Source organism: Triticum urartu, chromosome 1A, assembly GCF_056163025.1.
Source record: "Triticum urartu cultivar PI428250 chromosome 1A, HENAU_Tu73, whole genome shotgun sequence".
Taxonomy (NCBI): domain Eukaryota; kingdom Viridiplantae; phylum Streptophyta; class Magnoliopsida; order Poales; family Poaceae; genus Triticum; species Triticum urartu.
The window spans coordinates 251,038,296-251,064,080 of NC_141873.1; the positions used below are offsets into that span (position 1 = coordinate 251,038,296).

At 48.6% G+C, this 25,785-nt stretch overlaps 1 protein-coding gene across 1 annotated transcript; it reads right to left on the bottom strand.

Annotated features, from left to right (window-relative positions):
• Positions 1–1,742: 1,742 nt before the first annotated feature.
• On the bottom strand, positions 1,743–2,444 carry LOC125524638 (ethylene-responsive transcription factor ERF098-like). Its single transcript, XM_048689700.2, has one exon. It carries the CDS (start codon positions 2,331–2,333, stop codon positions 1,974–1,976), a length of 360 nt encoding a protein of 119 aa, XP_048545657.1. The 5' UTR covers positions 2,334–2,444; the 3' UTR covers positions 1,743–1,973.
• Positions 2,445–25,785: the final 23,341 nt, after the last annotated feature.

Sequence of the window (25,785 nt, forward strand, 5' to 3'; positions counted from 1 at the left end):
CGGCCCCTCTCGTCGTGGCTATCTGGTTGGGGGGGGGCAGCGGTGGTGGTGGGCGGCCTCGTCCAGTCGGGCCCTTGCGGCTGGACGACAGAGCTCGGCGCGGGAAGACCTCCTTGATGGCCTCCCATGGCTGCAGTGGCGGTAGATCTGCCATCTCATCCCTCTTCTTCGACTTCGGGTGGCGGTCGATGCTCTCCGGCGGGTCCGGACGTTCGGCTTCAGGGGCGAAACAAGTGGTTTCGGGGGGGGGGAGGCTGGTTGGGGATGGGTCCCCCACCTCCCCCTTCCCCTGAGCGGCGTCAGGTTGCGGTTCGTCTCGAGGCAGTGCCCCTCGGCGATTCCAGGAGGCGGCTGGGGGCGTGGATTTGACCAGAGTCGTGTCCTTTGGGAGCTCTCGCGGTGGTCTGGTGGCAGGGTGGTGGTCCTGGCGGTGGGAGACGCGATGGTCGTGGGCGAACTGCACGACTCGGATGCGGGCGGGCATCTATGTCCGCTCGGATGGCATAGATGCGGGTGGTTGTCGGACCGGGGAGGCGACAGAAGGGTTGAAGCACCGGAGTACATCACTTGCCCAGTCCGTGCACTGGCCGACGGTGATGGCGTCCGCAGACGTCGTGTTCCTCCCTGTAGGCTCCGTCGTGGTGCTCCCTTTCCTTCCATCTAGCTACGGGTGAAAGCTTGATCTTCGGATCGGATGGTGGTGACATTCCGTGGTCGTACCCTTCTTGGAGGCATCGTCTTGGAGTCCTCGGTCCGGCGTGGTCCATCACACTTCTTCCCGATTGATCGGGCATCCTGTGGGTGCGTGACAGTCGTTGAAGTTGTGTGTCAGTGCCCGACATCCTTGTATCTTGTCTTGGGTGTGTGTGGTGTGCTTTGTATCGATGACTTGGTTGTGGATATTGGTTGCTTTATAATCTAAAGCGAGAAGAAATCCTTTTTCGTAATATATAAAACAAAGTGAAAGGCTGTTTCGAAAGAGGGATGTTTCCTTTTTCCGGTGACGAGAGAGGGAATTAACAAGGCGAGGTGGATGCCTGTGGTTTAAATCAGGGAGTACTTGTACCAAAGCTCTTATATGAACCTACCAGAGATTCCTTAATAATTAATCACGTGAGCAGCTGCTCAGCTCTTCGTGCTTTTGTTTACTAGATCTAGCTAATGGTCTTCCAAGGTCCACATTCATGCATGTCAACCAAGAGATGGTAAGCAGCCGCAGCCATGACATAGATTACACACGCGAAGAGAACCATAAAGGTTTAGCACATTCATGCATGCAACCACGCACCACCATAATATACACAGAAACATAGCACTAAAGCGGTGGCTCTATTGGCCAGCTTTAGCGTGCAACGACCGAACATATATGTCAATGTTCCATGAAAGCAAAGAGTATATCACGTTTCACGCATGCTGGATGGTACGAGAATTGCCATATAATATTACCAGAAATGTCAGGTTTGCAATTGCCACATTGATAACATTACAATGGCGGCTCAACGATATGATCCGCAGATTCCATTCGAGCTAGATACAATGATTGGGTACATATATCAAGATGGATGCCGCCACCCAACACTTCTTTTTCTCCACGTATATATAGATACAACAGTAACACGTACATATGTATTGCCTTGTTTTGCCATGATATATGTAGTTCATTCATCACAGAAGTACATATGCGTACTGTGCATGTCTGGCGTGTCTTTTGTTTAGGGCACGAAACAAAAGCGATTATTTTGTAATTTGTAGCATATATGACATTGATTCAGTGGTGGAAATTGCAACTAAATGCAAATATGTGAACGGTACTTGTGTTGTAATGCATGATGGATCACGTAATATGGCCCATATGGATGTGGTATGTGTGTCATTATGCGTGTATAGTTTACATCTACGTTTACATATGTATTTGTGGAGGCCATTTCTTCTGCATGCATGCATATATACGTGCATTCAAGACAATCTCTCTCTCATTTACCACCGTACTTGCTGTCGTCGAGAAGCTCGTCCAGGAGGCTGTCGTCGAGGTACTCGAGTTCGATCTTCTCTGTGCCCCCGCGACCCCTGCCCGTGCCGGCTCCAGAGCCAGCCGGGGCGGACGAAGACGAGCCGGTGGCGCCCCCGGCCTCCCCGGGGAAGTTTAGCACGGCGGTGGCGCCCCTCTGGGCAAAAGCCGCGCGGTCGTACACCCTCGCGGCCTCCTCGGCCGTGTCAAACGTGCCGAGCCAGACGCGGGCGCCGCCACGCTCGGGGTCACGGATCTCTGCGGCGAACTTGCCCCAAGGCCGCGTACGCACGCCGCGGTACTTGGTCTTCTTGTCATCCTCCATTGCTCGATGAGAGGGAGAGAGAGCGAGCTAGGTAATGTGTGTCTACTAAGCAGTGACAAGGTTAAGACCTGAATTTGCATGTGACTAGCTTTGGACAGCGCGCAGCTATTTATAGAAAGATCAGGCGGGCCGCTGGGCATGTACAGTGTATGTAGGTAATCACTCCATTTCTAAATATAAGTTTTTCTAGAGATTTTAATATGGACTACATGCAAAGTAAAATAAATAAATCTACACCCTAAAATACGTCAACATACATCCTTATATCATTTATGTTGAAACCTCTGACTTATATTTAAAAACGGGGGATATAAGAGCATCTACAACCGCGATTGGCAAATCCGACCTATCAAACGCGTGCGGACATGCCCGCAGGCAGTGACCGGGCAATCCTAAGATTACCGCAACTGCATCCGGACACCTTATACTAAATTCTTAAATACATACAAAAGCATGCAAACGGAAAAACCTACGTACTACACAAATCACCTAGCTACTCCTCGTCAAACATGTCGATTATCTCCGTGCCCGGCTCTAGGTACATGGGCGGTCGCTGCAGCTCCAGCTTCTCCAGGTGCTCCGCTCCGGCCTCCTCCTCTATCTCCTCGTCGAGTTCGGCGAAGAGCGCGTCAGCCACCGTCCGCTCCTTCTAGTGAAATTCCCGGTTGGCCTCCACATAGGTCTCATCCTGGATGAACTCTAGGATGGCCTGCTACTCCACCATCTTCGCGGCTTGGGCGACAGCGAACTTCGCCTTCGTCTCCTCCATGGTGAACCCTGGAACTAGCTGCTCTGCCTCGTCCTTCTCCGGATCCGCCACCTCCATCGGCTCCGGTAGCTGCTCTCCTTCCTCCTCCTCCGGCTTCGGCGGGTCCGAAGGTAGCTCAGAACTGATGCAGGCTGCGAGCCTAGCCTGGATCTCCTCCGTGATCTGCCTACGGCACTCCGGTGTCAGCATAGCGTACGTGGTGGTCTTTTGTCGGACCATGGCGATGCCGGAGAGCATGGGAGAGCGGGGGAGAGGAGGCGGACGGGCCCGGGTGGCGGCGCAGAGAGGGAGGAGGTGGATGGGCTAGGGTTGGGGGACGTCGTTCGGCTTAAATAGCTAGATTTGGCCTCGGGCGGCGAGCCGAAGCGGCGCCATGCGGGTTCACACTATGGTGAGGGAAGAAGCGTCCATCAGACTTCCGAGTTTCCGGGCGATTCCGCGTGGGATCCCGTTGTCAGTCCTATGTGGCAGACACGCCCGGGCGCCCCATATCCGCCCCATATTTGGGCTGGATGTGAGGGGTGCCGGTCAGCTTGGACGTTTGAGACCCGTTTGAGGCGTCTGGCTGAGTCATTTTTTTGTGACCGGTCAGCCCGCCGAGGCATTTGATTGTGATTTGGGAGCCTGGCTGTAGACGCTAATGCATGTATTCTTATTATCTTATGCTCCAAATTCAAGTATAAAGGGAAAGGCTAACTTTTGATGAGCGAGCGAAGCGAGGCCCGTCGCCGGTAGGCTTGGGCCGAAGCAGAGCGTAGCGAGTCTGGAGCCGCCTCCACCATCTGCTACCTCATCAACATGTCACCATCCATTCCACCTAATAAGAAAACTCCCATTGAGGTATGGTCTGGTACACTAGCTGACTATTCACAGTTGAGAGTTTTCGGTTGCACTGCATATGCACACGTTGATAATGGAAAACTTGAGTCTAGAGCTATCAAGTGTGTGTTTGTTGGTTACAGATCAGGAGTAAAAGGATACAAGTTATGGAATCCTGAAACTAATAATGTTTTTGTGAGCAGGAGTGTCATTTTCAATGAATCTGTTATGTATCTTGATGATCTGTCCACAGATACTTTTGATGTAGAGCCACAACAAGTTACTGTGCAGGTACAACACTTTGATGAGGAGGAACATGTAATTGTTGATAATGATGAGGTTGTTCCAGATGCATAGATTGATGATAATGTTGATGATGCTCCAGATACAGAGGTTCACGATGATGATGTTGTGCAGCACTCACCCCTGTTTTGCAACGACAAGTTCAGTCTCTTGTAGATGGCAGGAGCAAGAGAGTCATTAAGAAATCTAAATGCCTAATTAAAGAGTGTGGCATTGTTCATTATGCTTTCAGTTGTGCAGAAAAGGTTGAGAACATCCATGAGCCGTCCACATACACTGAAGCCGTTGTTTCTGGTGACCGCGAGAAGTGGATTGCTGCTATGCAGGAAGAGATGCAGTCACTTGAGAAAAATTGCGCATGGGATGTTGTGCACTTTCCCAAACATAAGAAGACCGTTCGCTGCAAATGGATCTTCAAAAGAAAGGAGGGTTTGTCTCCTAGTGAGCCCGCGAGGTTTAAGGCAAGGTTAGTGGCTAAGGGCTTCAGTCACATACCAGGTATTAATTATAATGATGTGTTCTCTCCAGTTGTCAAGCATAGTTTCATTCATGCATTTTTTGGTATTCTTGATATGCATGATCTTGAGCTTGAACAGTTAAATGGCAAGACTGCTTTTTTGCATGGTGAACTGGAGGAGGAGATTTACATGGACCAACCAGAAGGTTTCATAGTGCCCGGTAAAGAGAAATTTGTTTGCAAGTTAAAGAGATCCCTATTGTTGTGAAACATAGCACGCAATTTGAAAAAAAATCCTACGCTCACGCAAGATCTATCTAGGAGATGCATAGCAACGAGAGGGGGAGAGTGTGTCCACGTACCCTCGTAGACCAAAAGCGGAAGCGTTTGACACCGGGGTTGATGTAGTCGAACTTCTTCTCGTTCCGACCGATCAAGCACCGAACGTATGGCACCTCCGAGTTCTGCACACGTTCAGCTCGATGACGTCCCTCAAACTCTTGATCTAGCAAAGTGTCGAGGGAGAGTTCCGTCAGCACAACGGCATGGTGGCGGTGATGGTGAAGTGATTCGCGCAGGGCTTCGCCTAAGCACTACGTGAATATGACCGAAGGCGTAAACTGTGGAGGGGATTGCCGCACACGGCTAACAACTATTGATGTGTGTTCTAGCGGTGCCCCCAACATATATATATATATATATATATATAGGTTGGAGGGGAGGAGAGGAAGCCAAAGGGCGCCCTAAGTAGGAGGAATCCTACTTAGGCGCCTCCCAATTCGACCTCCCCCTTCCATATTCATCCGGAGGGGGAAGGAAGGAGGAGGGAGGAGAGAAAGAAGGGGGAGGCCGAATTGCTCCCCTTCATTTCTCTCTTCCCCTCTTTCCTTCCTCCTTATTTCGTCCTACATGGGGTGCACCAGCTCCCTAGGGGCTGGTATGTCCCCTTCTTGGCCCATTAGGCCCATGTAGTTGCCGGGGGGATGCCCGGAACCCCTTCCGGTGACCCGATATGTACCCGGTACCCCCGGAACACTTCCGGTGTCTGAATATCATCGTCCAATATATGAACCTTTACCTTTCAATCATTTAGAGACTCCTCATCATGTCCGTGATCTCATCTGGGACTCTAAACAACATTCTATCACCAAATCACATAACTCATATAATACAAAATTGTCATCGAACGTTAAGCGTGCGCACCCTACGGGTTCGAGAACTATGTAGACATGACCGAGACACCTCTCCGGTCAATAACCAATAGTGGAACCTGGATGCTCATATTGGTTCCCACATATTCTACGAAGATCTTTATCAGTCGTACCATAATGACAACATATGTTATTCCCTTTGTCATCGGTATGTTACTTGCCCGAGATTCGATCATCGGTATCTTCATACCTAGTTCAATCTCGTTACCGGCAAGTCTCTTTACTCATTCCGTAATACATCATCTCGCAACTAAATCATTAGTCACATTGCTTGCAAGTCTTATTATGATGTGTATTACCGAGAGGGCCCAGAGATACCTCTTCGATACTCGGAGTGACAAATCCTAATCTCGATCTATGCCAACCCAACAAACACCTTTAGAGATACCTATAGAGCATCTTTATAATCACCCAGTTACGTTGTGACATTTGATAGCACACAAGGTATTCCTCCGGTATCTAGGAGTTGCATAATCTCATAGTCGAAGGAATATGTATTTGACATGAAGAAAGCAATAGCAATAAAACTGAATGATCGATATGCTAAGCTAACGCATGGGTCATTTCCATCACATCATTCTCCTAATGACGTGATCCCGTTCATCAAATGACAACACATGTCTATGGTTAGGAAACTTAACCATCTTTGATTAACGAGCTAGTCTAGTAGAGGCTTACTTGGGACACTGTGTTTTGTGTATGTATCCACACATGTATCAAGTTTTCGGTTAATACAATTATAGCATGAATAATAAATATTTCTCATGATATAATGAAATGTAAATAACAACTTTATTATTGCCTCTAAGTCATATTTCCTTCAGTCTCCCACTTGCACTAGAGTCAAGAATCTAGATTACATTGTAATGATTCTAACACCCATGGAGTCTTGGTGTTGATCATGTTTTGTCGTGGAAGAGGCTTAGTCAACTGGTCTGCCATATTCAGATCCGTATGTATTTTGCAAATCTCTATGTCTCCCTCCTTGACTTGATCACGGATGGAGTTGAAGCGTCTCTTGATGTGTTTGGTTCTTTTGTGAAATCTGGATTCCTTCACCAAGGCAATTGCTCCAGTATTGTCACAAAAGATTTTCATTGGACCCGATGCACTAGGTATTACACCTAGATCAGATATGAACTCCTTCATCCAGACCTCTTCATTCGCTGCTTCCAAAGCAGCTATGTACTCCGCTTAACACGTAGATCCCGCCACGACGCTTTTCTTGGAACTGCACCAACTGATAGCTCCACCATTCAATATAAATACATATCCAATTTATGACTTAGAGTCATCCGGATTAGTGTCAAAGCTAGCATCGACGTAACCATTTATGATGAGCTCTTTGTCACCTCCATAAACGAGAAACATATCCTTAGTCCTTTTCAGGTGCTTCAGAATGTTCTTGACTGTTGTCCAGTGATCCACTCTTGGATTACTTTGGTACCTCCCTTCTAGACTTATAGCAAGGCACACATCTAGTCTGGTATACAACATAGCATACATGATAGAACCTATGGTTGAGGCATAGGGAATGACTTTCATTTTCTCTCTATCTTCTGCAGTGGTCGAGCATTGAGTCTGACTCAATTTCACACCTTGTAACACAAGCAAGAACCCTTTCTTTGACTAATCCATTTTGAACTTCTTCAAAACTTTATCAAGGTATGTGCTTTGTGAAATTCCAATTAAGCGTCTTGATCTATCTCTATAGATCTTGACGCCCAATATATAAGCAGCTTCACCGAGGTCTTTCATTGAAAAACTCTTATTCAAGTATCCTTTTATGCTATCCAGAAATTCTATATCATTTCCAATCAACAATATGTCATCCACAAATAATATTAGAAATACTACAAAACTCCCACTCACTTTCTTGTAAATACAGGCTTCTCCAAAAGTCTGTATAAAACCATATGCTTTGATCACCTCATCAAAGCGTATATTCCAATTCCGAGATGCTCGCACCAGTCCATAAATGGATCGCTGGAGCTTGCACACTTTGTTAGCACCTTTAGGATCGACAAAACCTTCTGGTTGCATCATATACAACTCTTCTTTAAGAAATCCATTAAGGAATGCAGTTTTGAAGTCCATTTGCCAGATTTCATAATCATAAAATGCGGCAATTGCTAACATGATTCAGACAGACTTAAGCATCGCTACGGGTGAGAAGGTCTCATCGTAGTCAACTCCTTGAACTTGTCGAAAACCTTTCGCAACAAGTCGAGCTTTGTAGACAGTAACATTACCATCAGCGTCAGTCTTCTTCTTGAAGATCCATTTTTTCTCTATGGCTCGCCGATCATCGGGAAAGTCAACCAAAGTCCACACTTTGTTCTCATACATGGATCCTATCTCAGATTTCATGGCCTCAAGCCATTTATCGGAATCTGTGCTCATCATCGCTTCCTCATAGTTCATAGGTTTGTCATGGTCTAGTAACATGACTTCCAAAACAAGATTACCATAACACTCAGGTACGAAACGTGTTCTGGTTGATCTACGAGGTTCAGTAGTAACTTGATCTGAAGTTTCATGATCATTATCATTAGCTTCCTCTCTAGTTGGTGTAGGCATCACTGGAACTGATTTATGTGATGAGCTACTTTCCAATTCGAGAGAAGGTACAATTACCTCATCAAGTTCTACTTTCCTCCCACTCACTTCTTTCGAGAGAAACTCCTCTCTAGAAAGGACCATTCTTAGCAACGAAGATCTTGCCTTTGGATCTGTGATAGAAAGTGTACCCAACAATTTCTTTTGGGTATCCTACGAAGACACACTTCACCGATTTGGGTTCGAGCTTATCAGGCTGAAGCTTTTTCACATAAGCATCGCAACCCCAAACTTTAAGAAACGGCAGCTTAGGTTTATTGCCAAACCATAGTTCATACAGTGTCGTCTCAACGGATTTAGACGGTGCCCTATTTAAAGTGAATGCAGCTATCTCTAATGCATAACCCCAAAATGATAGTGGTAAATCAGTAAGAGACATCATAGATCGCACCATATCTAATAAAGTACGGTTACGACGTTCGGACACACCATTATGCTATGGTGTTCCAGGTGGCGTGAGTTGTGAAACTATTCCACATTGTTTTAAATGAAGGCCAAACTCGTAACTCAAATATTCGCTTCCGCGATCAGATCGTAGAAACTTTATTTTCTTGTTACGATGATTCTCCACTTCACTATGAAATTCTTTGAACTTTTCAAATGTCTCAGACTTGTGTTTCATTCAGTAGATATACCCATATCTGCTCAAATCATCTATGAAGGTCAGAAAATAACGATACCCGCCGTGAGCCTCAACACTCATCGGACCGCATACATCAGTTTGTATTATTTCCAATAAGTCAGTGGCTCGCTCCATTGTTCCGGAGAACGGAGTTTTAGTCATCTTGCCCATGAGGCATGGTTCGCAAGCATCAAATGATTCATAATCAAGTGATTTGAAAAGTCCATCCGCATGGAGTTTCTTCATGTGCTTTATACCAATATGACCTAAACGGTAGTGCTACAAATATGTTGCACTATCATCATCAAATTTGCATCTTTTGGCATCAATATTATGAATATGTGTATCACCACGACCGAGATTCAACAAAAATAGACCACTCTTCAAGGGTGCATGACCATAAAAGATATTACACATATAAATAGAACAATCATTATTCTCTTATTTAAATGAATAACCGTCCCACATTAAACAAGATCCAGATATAATGTTCATGCTCAACGCTGGCACCAAATAACAATTATTCAGGTCTAAAACTAATTCCGAAGGTAGATGTAGAGGTAGCATGCCGATGGCGATCACATCGACCTTGGAACCATTCCCGACGCGCATGTCCTTAGCCAATCTTCGTTTAATCCGTAGGGCCTGTTTCGAGTTACAAATATGAGCAACGGAACCGATATCAAATACCTAGGCACTACTACGAGCATTAGTAAGGTACACATCAATAACATGTATGTCAAATATACCTTTGTTCACTTTGCCATCCTTCTTATCCGTCAAATACTTGGGGCAGTTCCGCTTCCAGTGACCAATCCGTTTGTAGTAGAAGCACTCAGTTTCAGGCTTAGTTCCAGACTTGGGCTTCTTCCTAGGAGTGGAAACTTGCTTGCCATTCTTCTTGAAGTTTCCCTTATTTCCTTTGCCCTTTTTCTTGAAACTAGTGGTCTTGTTAACCATCAACACTTGATGCTCCTTCTTGATTTCTACCTTCGTAGCTTTGAGCATAGCGACGAGCTCGGGAATTGTCTTATCCATCCCTTGCATATTACAGTTCATCACGAAGCCTTTGTAGCTTGGTGGCAGTGATTGGAGAACTCTGTCAATAACACTATCATCTGGAAGATTAACTCCCAGCTGAGTCAAGTGGCTATGATACCCAAACATTCTGAGTATGTATTCACTGACAGAACTGTTCTCCTCCATCTTGCAGCTACAGAACTTGTTGGAGAGTTCATATATCTCAACTCGGGCATTTGCTTGAAATATTAACTTCAATTCCTGGAACATCTCATATGGTCCATGACGTTCAAAACGTCTTTGAAGTCCCGATTCTAAGCCGTAAAGCATGGCACACTGAACTATCAAGTAGTCATCAACATGCGACCGCCAGGCGTTCACAACGTCTGTAGTTGCTGGAGGGGGTGGCACACCTAGCGGTGCATCAAGGACGTAATTTTTCTGTGTGGCAATGAGGATAATCCTCAAGTTACGGACCGAGTCCGTGTAATTGCTACTATCATCGTTCAACTTAGCTTTCTTTAGGGACACATTAAAATTCAAGGGAATTGTAGCACGAGCCATTGATCTACAACATAGATATGCAAAAACTATCAAGACTAAGTTCATGATAAATTAAGTTCAATTAATCATATTACTTAAGAACTCCAACTTAGATAGACATCCCTCGAGTCATCTAAATGATCACGTGATCCATATTAACTAAACCACGTCTGATCATCACGTGAGATGGAGTAGTTTTCAATGGTGAACATCTCTATGTTGATCATATCTACTATATGATTCACGTTCGACCTTCGGTCTCCAGTGTTCCGAGGCCATGTCTGTACATGCTAGGCTCGTCAAGTTTAACCCGAGTATTCTGCATGTGCAAAACTGTCTTGCACCCGTTGTATGTGAATGTAGAGCTTATCACACCCGATCATCATTTGGTGTCTCAGCACGACGAACTGTCACAACGGTGCATACTCAGGGAGAACACTTATACCTTGAAATTTTAGTAAGGGATCATCTTATAATGCTACTGCTGTACTAAGCAAAATAAGATGCATAAAAGATAAACATCACATGCAACCAAAATATGTGACATGATATGGCCATCATCATCTTGTGCCTTTGATCTCCATCTCCAAAGCACCATCATGATCTCCATCATCACCGGCTTGACACCTTGATCTCCATCATAGCGTCATGGTCGTTGAGGGAGTCCTGGACTAAGGGGTCCTTGGGCGTCCGACCTGTTAGCCATGGGCCGGACTGATGGGCTGTGAAGATACGAAGACCGAAGACTACACCCGTGTCCGGATGGGACTCTCCTTGGCGTGGAAGGAAAGCTTGGCGACTAAATATGTAGATTCCTTTCTTTGTAACCAACCTTGTGTAACCCTAGATCCTCCCGGTGTCTATATAAACCGGAGGACTTAGTCCGGAGGACAGGCATTATCATAGCCATACAAGCTAGACCTCTAGGGTTTTGCCATTAAGATCTCGTGGTAGATCAACTCTTGTAATACTCATATTCATCAAGATCAATCAAGCAGGACGTAGGGTATTACCTCCATAGAGAGGGCCCGAACCTGGGTAAAGCATTGTGTCCCCTGTCTCCTATTACGATCGACCTTAGACGCATAGTTCGGGACCCCCTACCCGAGATCCGTCGGTTTTGACACCGACATTGGTGCTTTCATTGAGAGTTCCACTGTGTCATCATCCAGAGGTTCGATGGCTCCGTTAACCATCTACAACGATGCTGCCCAAGGGGGAGTTTTCCTTCCCGGACAAACCTTTGTGTTCGGAGGCTTCGCTCCGCGGGCCAATTCGCTTGGCCATCTGGAGCAGATCGAAAGCTACGCCCCTGGCCATCAGGTCAGATTTGGGAGCTTGAACTACGTTGCGGACATCCGTGGAGACTTGATCTTCGCCGGATTCGAGACCGCGGCCGCTACTCCTGGTCACCCCGAGGGACATGACCTAAATTTGTCATCGGACTACATCCAGGAGACAACTCCCATAACCACTCTGGCCTTAGACCCAGAGCAGACTGCGCCATCCGAGGACGGGAGGATCGACCCCACCGCGGAGGCCACAGATTCCACGGCGCTGGAGCCGCACATAGACTTGATCTCACATGATACCCGTGCCACCGGAACTCCGAACTCGTTTCCGGCTGTAAGTTCCGAACCATGTGAGCCCACGGACGCCGAACTTGATCGTTCATCGATCCTCGAATTCAGTGCCGCTGACATCTTCCAGCACTCGCCTTTGGGCGACATGCTAAACTCATTAAAGAACCTGTCCTTGGCGGAGGACTCACAGCCGAACTATATCCGGTTCGAACTAGGGGCTGACGATGGAGAATTTTGCTCCCCACCCGCCACCCACTTCATAGCCATGGTCGAGGATTTAACCGAAACACTTGATTACGACTCTGAGGACATTGATGGTATGGACGACGATGCCGGAGAAGAAGAGGCCCAGAACCCGTCATTCACCGGACACTGGACGGCCACTTCCTCGTACGATGTATGCATGGTGGATGCACCAAAGGAGAACAGCGGCGATGACAAGGAAGATCCAGCTGAGGATAAACCTTCCGAAATACAATCCAAGCGCCGGCATCAGCGGCGCCTCTCTAAGTCACGCCGCAGTAAAGACAGCAACACCGGCACAGGAGAAGATAACACTCCAGAAGGTGCCGAAGACAACGAAGACCCCATTGAAACAACTAATAAACAAGATGAACGGGAAGATGGGAAGGTCAGCCTTGATAAACAGGCCACACGCGAAGACTCAGAGGACAGAAGTTATCTTCTGCTCTCCGAGGATGAGGTGAGCCTCGGCACCGACGATTTCATCATACCTGAGGAACCTCTTGAGCAGGAGCGCTTCAAGCGCCAGCTAATAGCCACTGCCAGGAGCCTGAAAAAGAAGAAGCAGCAGCTTCAAGCTGATCAAGATCTGCTCAATGATAAATGGACCGACGTCCTAGCAGCCGAAGAATACGGCCTCAAGCGCCCAACCAAAAGCTACCCAAAGCGCAAATTGCTACCTCAGTTTGACGAGGAGGCACCAGAATACATACCACCATCGTACAATGCAGCTGACCGACCACCACATGGTCGGGACAAAACGGTAACTCACGCCGAACACCAGCCCGCCCTGCCTCATCGCAAAGGTAGGGGTAAATTAGCCCACGGCCATACATATGACCTCCGGCAAAACCTGAACAATAAAGTAGGACATACCAGATCAATCTATGGATCTCGAGGACGTGCCTCGACACGCGACGACGGCCACCTATTTGGACGTGACAAACTTAGTCATGTGCGGGCTCCGTAGATGGACTCCATCAGAGCTACATCATGATACGGCCCGATATAGAGGCGCCGTACACCCTCATTGCTTCACTGATGAGGTCACGGATCATGAATTCCTACAAGGGTTTAAACCCGTGAATATAGAATCATACAATGGAACCACGGACCCCGCGGTGTGGATCGAAGACTTCATTCTCCACATTCATATGGCCCACGGTGACGACCTCTACGCCATCAAATACCTCCCTCTAAAACTCAAGGGGCCAGCTCGGCACTGGTTAAACAACCTGCCTGAAAATTCTATCGGCAGTTGGGGGGACTTGGAAGAAGCTTTCCTCAACAACTTCCAAGGTACATATGTCTGGCCACCAGACGCCGATGACTTAAGCCACATAGTTCAACAACCTGGAGAGTCCGCCAGGAAATTCTGGACTAGGTTCTTAACTAAAAAGAACCAAATCGTCGACTGTTCGGATGCCGAAGCCCTAGCAGCCTTCAAACACAGCATACGCGACGAATGGCTCGCTCACCACCTCGGCCAAGAAAAGCCAAAATCCATGGCGGCCCTCACGGCACTCATGACCCGCTTTTGTGCGGGCGAGGACAGTTGGTTGGCCCGTAGCAAAAACAATGCAAGCGACGCCGGCACCCCTGGAGTTCAAAATAACAAAGACAAGTCTCGGCGCAACAAATACAAGCGTAAAAACAACAATGACAACACCGAGGATACGAAGGTCAATGCCGGATTCAGTGGCTCCAAGTCCGGTCAGCGGAAGAAGCCGTTACAAAAGAACAATTCAAGCCCATCCAGCTTGGACTGCATACTTGATCGTCCATGCCAGATTCACGGCACCCCGGACAAACCACCCAATCATACAAATAGAGATTGCTGGGTTTTTGAACAGGCCGGCAAATTAAACATCGAGAACAGGGAAAAGGGATCGCAAAGCAAGGACGATGGCGAAGAGCCCCGACAACTGAACACAGGGGGACAGAAGAAGTTTCCCCCTTAGGTCAAAATAGTGCACATGATATACGCTACCCACATTCCCAAGAGGGAGCGCAAGCGTGCGCTCAGGAACGTCTACGCGATAGAGCCAGTCGCCCCAAAATTCAATCCATGGTCGTCATGCCCGATCACTTTTGATCGCCAGGATCATCCGACCAGTATCTATCACGGTGGCTCAGCCGCACTGGTCCTAGACCCAATAATTGATGGGTTCCACCTGACTCGCGTCCTTATGGACGGAGGCAGCAGCCTCAATCTGCTCTATCAGGATACAATGTGAAAATGGGCATTAACCCATCACGGATCAAGCCCACCAGGACTACCTTCAAAGGGATCATACCAGGTGTAGAGGCCCGCTGTACAGGCTCAATCACACTAGAGGTTGTCTTCGGATCTCCGGACAACTTCCGAAGCGAGGAGTTAATCTTCGACATCGTCCCCTTCCGCAACGGCTATCACGCACTGCTCGGACGAACCGCGTTTGCTCGATTCAACGCAGTACCACACTATGCTTATCTCAAGCTCAAGATGCCCGGTCCATGCAGCATCATAACGGTCAACGGAAATACGAAACGCTCCCTCCATACAGAAGAGCACACATCTGCCTTAGCAACAAAAGTACAGAGCGGCCTTCTTAAGAAGAACCTTAATTCAGCTGCCGAGCCCACAAACACCATTAAGAGGGTCCGAACTATTCTGCAGCAGGAGAGCTCGGCTCGTCAGGAGCTCCACTAGCAATCCGACCTCCGTCTCAGTCCCGATGAAGTGGCGGCATTCGTGCCGCGCGTACATAACTATGCACTCAATATCCCATGGGCATCGACAGAGGCATAGCTAGCTTGTGGTCCATAGTACGGCTCAGCCGACATCAGATACACACATACTTTCACTTTTACTTGTTTCCTTCGCAGGTCTCAATCCCATAGACCGCATCTGGTGGACTGGTCATCGGTCCTCTTGAAGGATAAACACACCAAGACGGCGAGAAACACAAACATATGGGGACTTTTTAGGTGATTCCGTTAACGATAACTCTCCCCGTCTTTTCAGGGACCACATGCACCTCTCCCTTGGTTTCGGCATGTCAAATAGCCTGTTGCTTATCGCACTACCTGTATCAATGCGCCTTGACGTACTAATTAAATTACAACAAGAACAGTTTGCGGCTGGAGCTTTAGGACCCCAGCTTTTTACCTCTGTACCTTTTCTGTTTTCTTTCTCTTTTTCAGCTCCCCTGTGGATAACCCTATCAGGTAGCACCCGTACACTTTGGTACGTTTGATGATTGCTAGGGGCTTCATAGCACCCCACATTACGGCAACACAAGTCCGAACACTTTTTATAAGTATAGTTCTGCACCCCGAATTTAGCATTATATGCATTAGCTCCGAATCATGTCTTTGATCAATAGTTGGGTTGCCCGGCTCATGTGCTTGCTACCTTACGTTCCGCTATATCAACTAAGGTAGTAAAGGGAGAACTACCGCGATTGTGCCTTGGTTTATCCAAAGGAGCACCTCAATAGAGAAAGCCGAAAACTGACTGTCATGATGTGGTGAGAGCCGGTCAGCTGTTCAGAGGTTACAAATCGTTGGAGATTTCTTCCGCATTACGCGAAGGATCGGTAATCCCCGATCAGACGCTTATAGCACTCTAGTTCAGATACTAGGGGTTGCGCCCATGTTTTTATTATAAAACTCCTATGGCTAAGTGAGGGCGTTCAAGCCGCATAGTCTGGTTGCCTGATTCGTTGCTCTAAACAACTCCTTCAAGGACCATATAATTGGATCAAGATTGTTTGATTCCATCCCGAACACCCCCGTACTACCTATGTGGGGGCAGAAGCCGATGACTGGCCAACCCTCAGATTTCATACAACACGGTCGCACAGGAGGAAAAAATTAAAACATAACAAACATTATATTACACAACATCGTTGATTCATGTTACATGACAGGATAATACGAATATTTTCATGGGAATATAACATCCTTCGCACATTGCTCCGCCACAAGGCGAGATCCCTCTAGGACACCATCAAAATATAACTCAGGACGGCGGTGCTCCTTGCCCTCAGGCGGCCCCTCGGTCATCAGCTTCTTGGCATCCATCTTCGCCCAGTGCATCTTGACACGGGCAAAGGCCATCCGGGCACCTTCAATACAGACCGATCACTTTATGACCTCAAGCCGTGGGCATGCACTAACGAGCCGCCTCACAAGCCCGAAGTAGCTGCTGGGTATCGGCACGGCAGGCCATAGTCGGACTATCAGGTCCTTCATGGCTAGCTCGGTCGCCTTGTGCAGCTCGACCAGCTGTTTCAGCTGGTCGCTGAAGGGCACCGGATGTTCTGGTCCAAGATATTGAGACCAGAACAGCTTCTCTGTAGAACTCCCTTGTTCGGCTCGATAGAACTCAGCAGCATCTGATACGCTATGCGGCAAATCCGTAAACGCGCCTGGAGAGCTCCAAATTCGGGTAAGTAAAAGGAACGTTTCCTTCACATACTTGCTTTGCATAATGAAAGCCTTACCCGCCGTGATCTTCTTGGCCGCCTGGATTTCCTGAAGGGCGCTCCGGGCCTTGGCTCGAGCCTCTTGTGTGCTCTGGTGGGCCTTCGCAAGTTCGGACGCTTTCGTCTTCGAATCATGCTCCAAGGACTCATACTTCTTGACGGCGTCCTGGAGCTCTTGCTGGACCTCGCTGACCCGGGCCTCGTGTTTTTCGCACGCGGCGCACTCCTTGGCCGCTTTGTCCTTAGCCTCGGCTAACGCCTTCTTAAGGGCCGCCACCTTCGTGGCCCCTAATAGAACTCATGACACTTCAGTCAAAATGAAACATCCATCCTTCCTTAATTCACGCGCAGGTCACTGCATACCTTGGCTGTCCTCCAGCTACTTCTTCATGAGGCCGAGCTCTTCTTCGTCCCGCTCCAGGCTCTGCTTCAGGCCGGAGACCTTCACAGTATGAGCGGCATCAGCCAGTAGCGACGCCTGCTTATTCACATAGACATCTTATATTAGACTCCTTCGAAAATTATTTTGATCCTCTGTTCGGCTTTTTCTTTCCGAACACCGAACAGAGCATCAGGGGCTACTGTCTACACTGTGATATCCTTTCTACAATTACATTACTTACCTCAAAGCCTGTTAATAGGCTAGTGAGGGAGTCCTGGATTAGGGGGTCTCCGGACAGCCGAACTATCTCCATTGGCCGAACTGTTAGACTATGAAGATACAAGATTGAAGACTTTGTCTCATGTCCGGATGGGACTCTACTTGGCGTGGAAGGCAAGCTAGGCAATACATATATGGATATCTCCTCCTTTGTAACAGACCTTGTGTAACCCTAACCCTCTCCGGTGTCTATATAAACCGAAGGGTTTTAGTGCATAGGACAACATACAATCATACCATAGGCTAGCTTCTAGGGTTTAGCCTCTCTGATCTCATGGTAGATCTACTCTTGTACTACCCATATCATCAATATTAATCAAGCAGGACGTAGGGTTTTACCTCCATCGCGAGGGCCCGAACCTGGGTAAAACTTCGTGTCCCCTGCCTCCTGTTACCATCCGGCCTAGACGCACAGTTCGGGACCCCCTACCCGAGATCCGCCGGTTTTGACACCGACATTGGTGCTTTCATTGAGAGTTCCGCTGTGCCGTCGCCACCAGGAAGGATGTCTCATCTCGTCTTTAAAGACGACACTATCACTGAGGGAGCTTTGGCTATCGGCCAAACTCTCTGGCTAGGTGGTTTTCTTACGACCGCTTGTTCGGCCGCTGCACCAACGATGACTTCTCGGGTCATCGAAAGCAATCTTCACGTCAACTCGGAACTCGCCGAGCAGTTAGATCCAATGGAGCTCTCTTCCCTGAACGAGCTCTTGGATCACATCGCCGCCCTGGGAGTCGCTATAGACTACGATCAGATTGGGCCTAAACCTGATCTCAGAGAGATTAACTCTCCCTAGGTCACCCATCACATTGCAGTGGTGGAGGAACAATGCGGAAAACCTTCATCTATCTTAGGGACTAGCTATGTACGGATTCCCGATCCCTCCAAGCCGGATACCCACAGAGGGGAGGACATCACTCAAGGCCTGAACCTAGAATCAGGCAGCGGGCTAGATTTATCAGAAAACATCCAAGAATCCAAACTTTCGAGTTCGGAAACTCCTTGGCCCCTGAGTCTCAGATCGGGTGAGGATTCGGATTCAATTCCACCCACCCACCCAAACATACGCGATCTATCCCAAATTAGGCAAGAGCCCAAAGAAACAGTACACCATTACTGGGCCAGATTCCTCCTAGTCATGAACAGGAAAGGACCGCCGCGAGGAAGACACAATTTCATTCTTTTGCAATAATTGCACGGACAAGGGAATCCTCAATGCCATAAGTCGCCGCGAAATTACACGCTTTGCCGACTTGGTGTCCATAGTACAAAAGTACTGTGCGATGGAAAGCGCCTGGAAAACCGAAATAAAATTTTGGATAATCCGGCCCTGAATACAAACCCAGTCCGAAATAAAAGGGTGCATTATCACAATACACCTGGGTTAACTACCAAAAAGCAAAAGCCCTCAATGGGGCAAGGAACCGTACTGGAGGGATGGCTCAACGGACCCTGCAAAATTCATAGTACAGCAGATGCAATACCAACGCACAGCCTTAGAGCATGTTGGATACTCCGGCAGGTGGCCAAAAGTGGTGAGGATCTACTCCTCCCAAAAACCACAGAGCACCATCCTGCGGACAACAATATGGTGTTAACGGTCTTTGAGACCTTCGCATCAAATAATAGACGCAAGCGAGCACTCTGCAGCATGGCCGAAATCTGCCACATAGCAGAAATAAATCCTTGGAGTGACACGACTATTACCTTCAATGCCAGTGACGAACCCAAATTCCAAACAGCCCGAGCACCAGCCGCACTGGTCCTCAGTCCAATCGTGGACGGCTTTTGACTCACCAAGGTACTCATGGACGGCGGCAGCGGATTAAACCTCATCTATGAGGAAACTCTTCAAAAGATGGAAATAGACCAGAGCCGCATTGAGCACAGTAGCACAACCTTTCGAGGAATCATCCCTAGTCAGGAAGCACGCTGTGCCGGGAAAATCACAGTAGATGTGGTATTCGGCACGCCGGATAATTACAGGTCCGAAGAAATTACATTCCAAGTGGCCCCGTTCAGCAGCGGATACCACGCTCTACTAGGGCGGGAGGCGTTTACAACCTTCCAAGCCATACCCCATTACGGGTACATGAAGCTCAAAATTCCCGGGCCCAACGGAATCATCACGGTTGCTAGTGATCCGGACATAGCACTCCACGCCAAAAATAAGACAGCCGCACTGGCCCTCGAGGCACTATCTGAAGCCCTAGCGGCCGAGGAACTAACTGCGTTGCGCTCCACGGTGAACAGGAACGATGTGATACTCGATAAAAGATCCAAGTCCACCTCCTTTAAACTGGCGGATGAAATAGTCAAATTCCAAGTCCATCCAACGGACCCTACAAAAACAGCTTCCACCGGGGCACAATTAAACCCTGATGTCGACACTGCACTGCGAGAGTTCCTACGCGATAACTGGGACATTTTTGCCTGGCACCCTTCAGACATGCCAGGAATCCCATGCAGGCTGGCTGAGCACAGCCTAAATATCCTAAAAGGATACAAGCCAGTCAAGCAGGCTCTTGGACTTTTCTCCGAGCCTAAGAGACAAGCCATGGGAGAGGAACTAGCCAAGCTATTGGAGGCCGGATTCATCAGAGACATAAAACATCCGGACTAGCTAGCAAACCTGGTGATGGTACCAAAGAAGGACAAATCCTGGCGCTTGTGCGTCGATTTTAAGGACCTTAACAAGGCCTGCCCAAAGGATCCCTTCCCCTCCCCCGCATCGATCAAATCATCGATGCTACCGCAGGACACAATTCATTGTGTTTCCTCGACGCATACTCCAGCTACCATCAAATTAAAATGGCGGAGCCAGACCAAGCCACAACGGCATTCATCACACCATACGTCCCATTTTGCTTCAACACAATGCCCTTCGGGCTCAAAAACGCCGGCGCAACATATCAGTGCATGATTCAGACATATCTGGCAAACCAGATCGGCAAAACAGTGGAGGCATACGTGGACGACGTGGTCGTTAAAACCAAGCATGTTGAAACTCTACCAGACGACTTGAGGCTCACATTCGACAACCTCCGAACATATGACATCAAGCTCAATCCGGAAAAATGCGTTTTCGACGTACCAGCCGGAAAGCTCCTGGGATTCATTGTCTCCAGTAGAGGTATTGAAGCTAATCCGGCCAAAATCCGAGCGTTGTCACAGTTGGCTACCCCAACAGACCTCAAACAAATACAAAAATTGACTGGATGCGTGGCGGCTCTAAGCCGCTTTATCTCCCGCTTGGGAGAAAAGGCATTACCTCTTTATCGCCTCCTCCGGTGCACCGAACACTTCGAGTGGACGGATGCCGCCTCGGCCGGACTCAACGAAATAAAAGCCATATTGGCAACAAACCCAGTCCTGGCCACGCCAAACATTGGCGAACCAATGCTATTATACATTGCAGCAACTCATCAAGTAGTAAGCGCAGTGCTCGTCGTCGAGCGAGAAGCGGACGGACACAAATTCCCCCTTCAAAAGCCGGTTTACTATGTGTCCACTGTCCTTACTCCGTGCAAATCACGGTACCCGCATTATCAAAAGATAGCGTATGCGGTATTTATGGCATCCCGGAAGCTACGACACTACTTTCAAGAGTGTTCGATAACCGTAGCCTCGGAAGTACCACTTAACGATATTATAAACAACCGCGACGCGACGGGCCGGATTGCCAAATGTGCCATTGAGCTCCTCCCGTTCGACATAACCTACAAGCCACGACGAGCTATCAAGTCACAAGTTTTGGCTGACTTCGTCGCTGAGTGGACGGAAGCCGAACTCCCTAAAGAGTACGGCACATATTCAAACTGGATCATGCACTTCGACGGCTCCAAAATGTTGGCTGGTCTGGGGGCTGGCGTCATTTTGACGTCCCCAACAGGAGATACCGTCCAATACGTACTACAAATAAGGTATACGGACTCCAACAACGCGGCCGAATATGAGGCCCTTCTACATGGTCTCCAGATGGCAGTATCTATGGGCATTCAACGCCTAGAGGTGCGCGGGGATTCGAACCTTGCGATATCCCAAATAAATGGAGACTTCGATGCCAAGGATCCGAAAATGGCAGCTTATCGCAACGCCGTCCTAAAAATGTCAGCTCGGTTCGAGGGGCTCGAATTTCACCATGTGGCTCGGGAAAACAATCAGGCGACGGATATCCTCGCCCCCATCGGTGCAAAACGCGACGTGGTCCCTCCCAACATATTTCTGGAACGGCTCTTCAAGCCATCCGTAGCATGGGAAGGGGACACCGGTAACAACAGTCCGGACCCGGCCAAAATACCCGATACCGAACCCTCTGACACAATTGGAGGCTCCGCCACCGAGATAACACAATCAGCCCACGAAATAATGGCCATTACTGCCCCGTGCACAGAACCATTCCTGGCCTACCTAACTAGACAGGAACTTCCGGAGGACCAAAATGGGGCACGCTGCATAGTGCGGCGATCCAAGGCCTACAGGGTCCATGAGGGAGAATTGTACAAAAAAAGTGCTACCGGAGTCCTTCAAAGGTGCATCTCCGAAGAGGAAGGGCGGAACCTTTTGGCAGAAATTCACGCCAGACTCGACGGTCATCACTCCGCAGCCCGGGCTCTTGTAAGCAAGGCCTTCCGTACATGATTCTATTGGCCAACAGCACGGGCAGATGCACAGGACTTGGTCCAACATTGCGCCGGTTGCCAGCTCTTTGCAAATCAAAGCCACATGCCACCCACCGCCCTCCGGACAATCCCCATTACATGGCCCTTCGCGGTCTGGGGGCTTGACATGGTTGGACCCCTTAAAGGGGGAACCCACAAGAAAAAAATACTTATTGGTCATGGTGGACAAATTCACCAAATGGATAGAGGCTAAACCGGTTAAAACAGCCGAATCCGGACCGGTGATAGATTTCATATCCGGGGTTGTACACCGTTACGGCGTCCCCCACAACATCATCACTGATAACAACACGAATTTCACGGACGACGAGGTAAAACTCTTGTGCAGCAAAATGGGCATCAAGCTCGATTATGCTTCAGTCTATCACCCACAAACCAACGGCCAAGTCGAACGAGCAAATGGTCTTATAATGAGCGGCATTAAACCCAGATTAGTGCGCTCCTTAACGGAGTCTGACACGCACTGGGTAGAGGAGCCCAACTCTGTACTCTGGGGGCTGCGGACCACGCCTAATCGTAGTACCGGATATACACCGTTTTTTATGGTGTACGGCGCAGAGGCAGTCCTGCCCTGTGACATAATTCATGACTCACCTCGAGTGCGCATGTACGAAGAAAGAGAAGCCGAGCTCGATCGGCAGGACAGTCTGGACACTTTGGAGGAAGAGCGCGACGTAGCCAAAGCCCGTTCCGCATTTTACCAGCAACAGGCTTGCAGATACCAAAGCAGAGAAGTACGGGCCAAAACTTATAACATTGGCGACCTAGTTCTATGGCTGCCGGATAAGAAAAAGAACAAGCTCGAGCCCAAATTGGAAGGTCCCTTCATTATCGACCAAGTTCTGACCGGTGGAGCGTACCGACTGCGGGATGCATCGACTAGACGACTCAAGCCGAACCCATGGACCGCAGCCAGGCTTCGAAGATTCTACGCTTAGCACCGGACTCTATGTTAGTCCCCTCCCTTTGTCCTTTTTCTACATATGCTCATCTGTCTTGTTTCCCTTTACTTTCTTTTATTCCTCTAGGCCTTCAAGGGTCACCTTGTGCCTCACTCGTACATTACAGATGCGCTAGCCGCACTCTTCATACCTGGGGGCTTCTTTCACAGAAGCTTAAATTATTTACCTGGGCCTCACGCCCAACACATGTGTTATACTTCCGCATGTACCTTCTTTCACCATTATATGCACCGATATGACTTCAGTTTTGGCCAAGCTGGGTTGCCTGGCTCTTGTATTTATGCCCTATGTTTCCGTTAATTCGGCTAGGGCATAAGGGGAGCACCTCTGCGATTGTTACCGCCGGGTCAGCCGGACATGTACCTCAGACTGGGTGAAGCCGAAAGCTAGCGTTCTTAAGAGAATATTCGGTCGGGGAACAAAAGATGACTTTTATTTATTATCTATATCTGCCCCCAGATGTTTTTTCTGCGCTTCTTGTCGCAGTCCGGACATGCACTTTAGGGCATGCCTACCCAGGGAAAGGAACCCTTAACGGAACTATTCTCTCTGGAAGATGTTTCTTACTACCCATGTAATATAACATAACTAGTTGGGCACTTGTCTTATAAAGCACTAATGACCCCTACGCCTGATCTCCATGCATGCTCCGGTTCTTACATAACCGAGAGGGTATTCGGATACACTCCGGACTGCCGGGTCCCGAGGTTGAAGCGAAAAGGTCTGCCACGACAAACGATCTACAATCCGGCTAGAAGGCATCATACATGTCACTTTAAAATTACATAGTCAATTTGACTGGTTGAATTCCTCTTCAATGCCATCCAATAGGCTGTCTAGTCTACAGTCCTGTTGGGAATACTTTGCGGCCAATTCTACTTGATCGTACACTAAACTCACAGGGATCTCCCTGCCATCAGGCCCCACAGGTCCGACTTCGGCCATGTGGTTCGGGTCAGCCTTCGTGTATCGTATCTTCACCATTGCCCAGGCTTCCCTGGCGCCCTGACGGCAGGCTGATATCTTCCATAATCGGAAGCACCATCGTGCTCCCTTCAGCTTTTCTGCAAGCTCTCCAAGGCCTTCGGGTATGGAGACGGACGGCCACAAGGCCTGGGTGACGCCTGGCATCACCTGCCGAACTTGTTCGTGCAACTGTGCAGCTCGGGAAGAAGATCACCCATTGAACCAGGCATCTCCTCGGCAGGACGACCTGTTAGCATACCTATAGACATAACTCTGTCAGCCAGCTTCCTCGCCGAACTCTTTTTCAAAGTTCGTTCAAGCACTTACTAAATATGCCGCGTCGAAGCCGCCGATTCTCCTTAACAGAGTCCGACAGTTGGGCACAAACATCTTTTAGTTCCATGCCCAGCTCGGTGTTGGCATATTGGAGATCATTCTTCTCCTGCCTCACCCTCGTAAGCACGCTCTCACCAGCCTTCAGCTGGCGTATGAGCTGTTGCTTATCCGGATTTACTCCAGCGTCATTTGCAATTTTATCGTCAGATCGGCATACATGCCGCATTCTAATATGATACTTATCATTCGAAGGATATGTTACCAGAGGGGGTCTCTTTGGGCTCCCCTGCTGCGGCCAGTGCGGCCTGAAGTTGGGCTTTGCACTCTTCTAGCTCTTGGGACAGTTGAGTATTCTTTTCTGTAAGAACCTGCATAACAAATGATCCTTAAATCAGTTATCCTAACTGTTTCAAGTCTCAGGGGCTACTGATATATATATAATCATCAAATTTTCTCACCCGTATGTCTTTTACATACCGCTCCGTGGCTCTAGCTAGACCATTTTGAGCGGCACGAAGGTGCACGTCTCCCTAGTTGAAGGCATCGAATGCCTCTTGGGAGAAACAAGCGTCACGAAGGACAGTCCGGCGACGCCTGTGGTTCATGGCACTTTCCACCTCAGAATGGGTGGCGGACAGTTTATCCACATCCTCTGTCAGAGGAGCACCAGGCGCCCGCCTTGTATTCGTTCCCGCCTCTAAATCCGACCTTGGAGCCTGGCTTGTGGAGGCGCGATTGGTAGCCTCTCCTGGTATAGTCCGGCGAGCGCTCTTTTTCCTGGAAAAAAGGCATGGGCGTTAATATGCCTCTGAAAATAATATCTTGTAATAAAGACGGCGCGTCGTACTGCTGTGCCGGTGTCTCAATCCGGACTGCGGATCTTTTCAGCCTGCCTGGCCTCGCGGCCCCTTGTTGGCTAGTTGCCACAGGCTCGGCCTTCTGCCCCGAGGACCTCCCCTGCAAAACATAGCTATTATACGGCAATCAAAGAGCGCAAGGACGAATCCCTTTTTAAATGCTGGGACTTCGGTCTCAGTCACCTGTGAGGCTGGAACTAGCCCGGGGTAATCGGCCGTAATGGCCACCAAGGCGTTGTCATTACTCCATTGATAAAATACCCCGTCGATTAGCTCCACAGATATGTCCGGATCCTCCTGGGAGGCCGGGTCAAGGGACCGTCC